At 66.6% G+C, this 1,591-nt stretch overlaps 1 protein-coding gene across 1 annotated transcript in view; it reads left to right on the plus strand.

The window, feature by feature from the left end:
- FAM110A (family with sequence similarity 110, member A) overlaps window positions 1-612 on the plus strand; it is a 7,673-nt gene extending 7,061 nt beyond the window's left edge. Inside the window, exon 2 of the mRNA XM_009893554.1 lies at window positions 4-612. Within this exon, the coding sequence (XP_009891856.1) occupies window positions 4-612 (609 nt within the window). The remainder of the gene's footprint in view (window positions 1-3) is intronic.
- Window positions 613-1,591: the final 979 nt, after the last annotated feature.

Raw genomic sequence — 1,591 nt, forward strand, 5'->3', positions numbered from 1 at the left:
GAGAGGCCGCTGGGCCGGGAGGGCAAGTGGAGGGTGGAGGCACCGGTGGCACGGGGCGGTGGGGCGGAGGGTGCCAGCAAGCTGCCCGAGAGCCCCGCTGCCACCAAGACCCCCGGCAGTGTGGCCGTGCGGAGGGTGGATGTCCGTCCCTGCGGTGCTCTGCAGGGCCAGGTGACACCAGTGCCTGCATCCCCCGTCCCAGGCGGGCTGCCTGCAACCCCAGCACGGATCTCGCCCGCCCGCCCCGACAGCGCCCGTCGACAGCCCGTGCTGCACCGCTCCAAGACGGACCTGAGCGACCGGCTCTCGCGGGCCACCGCCGACCTGGAGCGCTTCTTCAACTACTGCGGCCTTGACCCCGAGGAGGTGCAGGACATGGGCGCTGAGCACTTCGCCCGCGCCAGCTCTGACATCGTGTCCCTCAAGTTTCACAGCGTGAGCACGGCCAGCTCAGAGGGCGGCTGCTCGCCGCCCAGTGTCGCCACGCCGGAGGGGCAGCCAGCTGAACGTGTCCCCTATGGCATCTCCATCATTGAGCGCAATGCCCGCGTCATCAAGTGGCTGTACGGGCTGCGCCAGGCCAGGGAGTCCCAGCAGGTCTCCAACGTGTAGCAGTGCTGCGGTGGTGGCGTGCGCCGGGGACAGGTTGCTCACAAGCGGGTGATGCCGGATGGGGAGGGAGCGCTGGCTGTGCCCCGGGAGGAGTGGGGACCTCTCGGTGGTGACAGAACCCTTGAACTCAGCCTCCCTACCCTTGCTTCCCTGCCCCTTATGCCACAGTGGCACTGGCAGAGCCCCGGTGCGGTGGCCGAGCATCCTTCCCACTGGCTCTGGCTCCATCAGAGCCCCGTGCTGGCACTGGAGAGCCAGGTCCCCGTGAGCTCGTGGGAGGGCAGAGGACACATGTCCTTGGGTATGCGGCTCGTCCCCAAGACCCTCGCCTTGCCTGTTCCTGCAGGAGCCCACATGTGGTCTGCCTGCCTGCCCTGCTCCTCGCCAGCACCCACGGGTTGGGGGGTAAGGGGCTGGTTCCCCTCCGCATGGAGCAGCGACACTGCCACCGAGGGGCTCACACTGCCTGGGATGGGGGCAGCATCCTGGTGGCCCCCGTCTTAATGCTGGAGGTCTGGGAGACACTGGGTGCTTCGTAGGGGGGGTCAAACCCGACCCCCTGCTTCGAGCAGCTCGGGGCCACGTGTGTGTGCGAGTGTGTGCGAGTGCTTGTGTCCCCTCCTGGGTGCCAGCGGGCGCACAGCCCCGGGCACACTGGGCCCTGGTATTTATGAAGATGACGATTGTTGGTCTTTTCCTCATTTCTACTGTTTTTCCTGATGTTTGATCTGTACGTAATATTAGTAACACAGCCGTTTTTATTAAAACTCTTGTGCTTTGGAGGCTCCGTGCGTTGCTGTCTGTTGAGGCGGTGGAGGTTGGGATGGGGCAGGGACCTTTTGGTGCCTCAGCAGGCACTGGCGTGCTGAACAGCCGGGTGCCGGTGGGACCAATGGGTGCCGTGCCGCGGCGTGCCAGCGCGGGGCCCGGCGGGCACAGCTGGGGAGGCGGTTGGGTCCGGCAGGTCCCGGCAGAGCCC

The sequence above is a fragment of the Charadrius vociferus genome, unplaced genomic scaffold, assembly GCF_000708025.1.
Source record: "Charadrius vociferus isolate BGI_N301 unplaced genomic scaffold, ASM70802v2 scaffold259, whole genome shotgun sequence".
Classification (NCBI taxonomy): Eukaryota; Metazoa; Chordata; class Aves; order Charadriiformes; family Charadriidae; genus Charadrius; species Charadrius vociferus.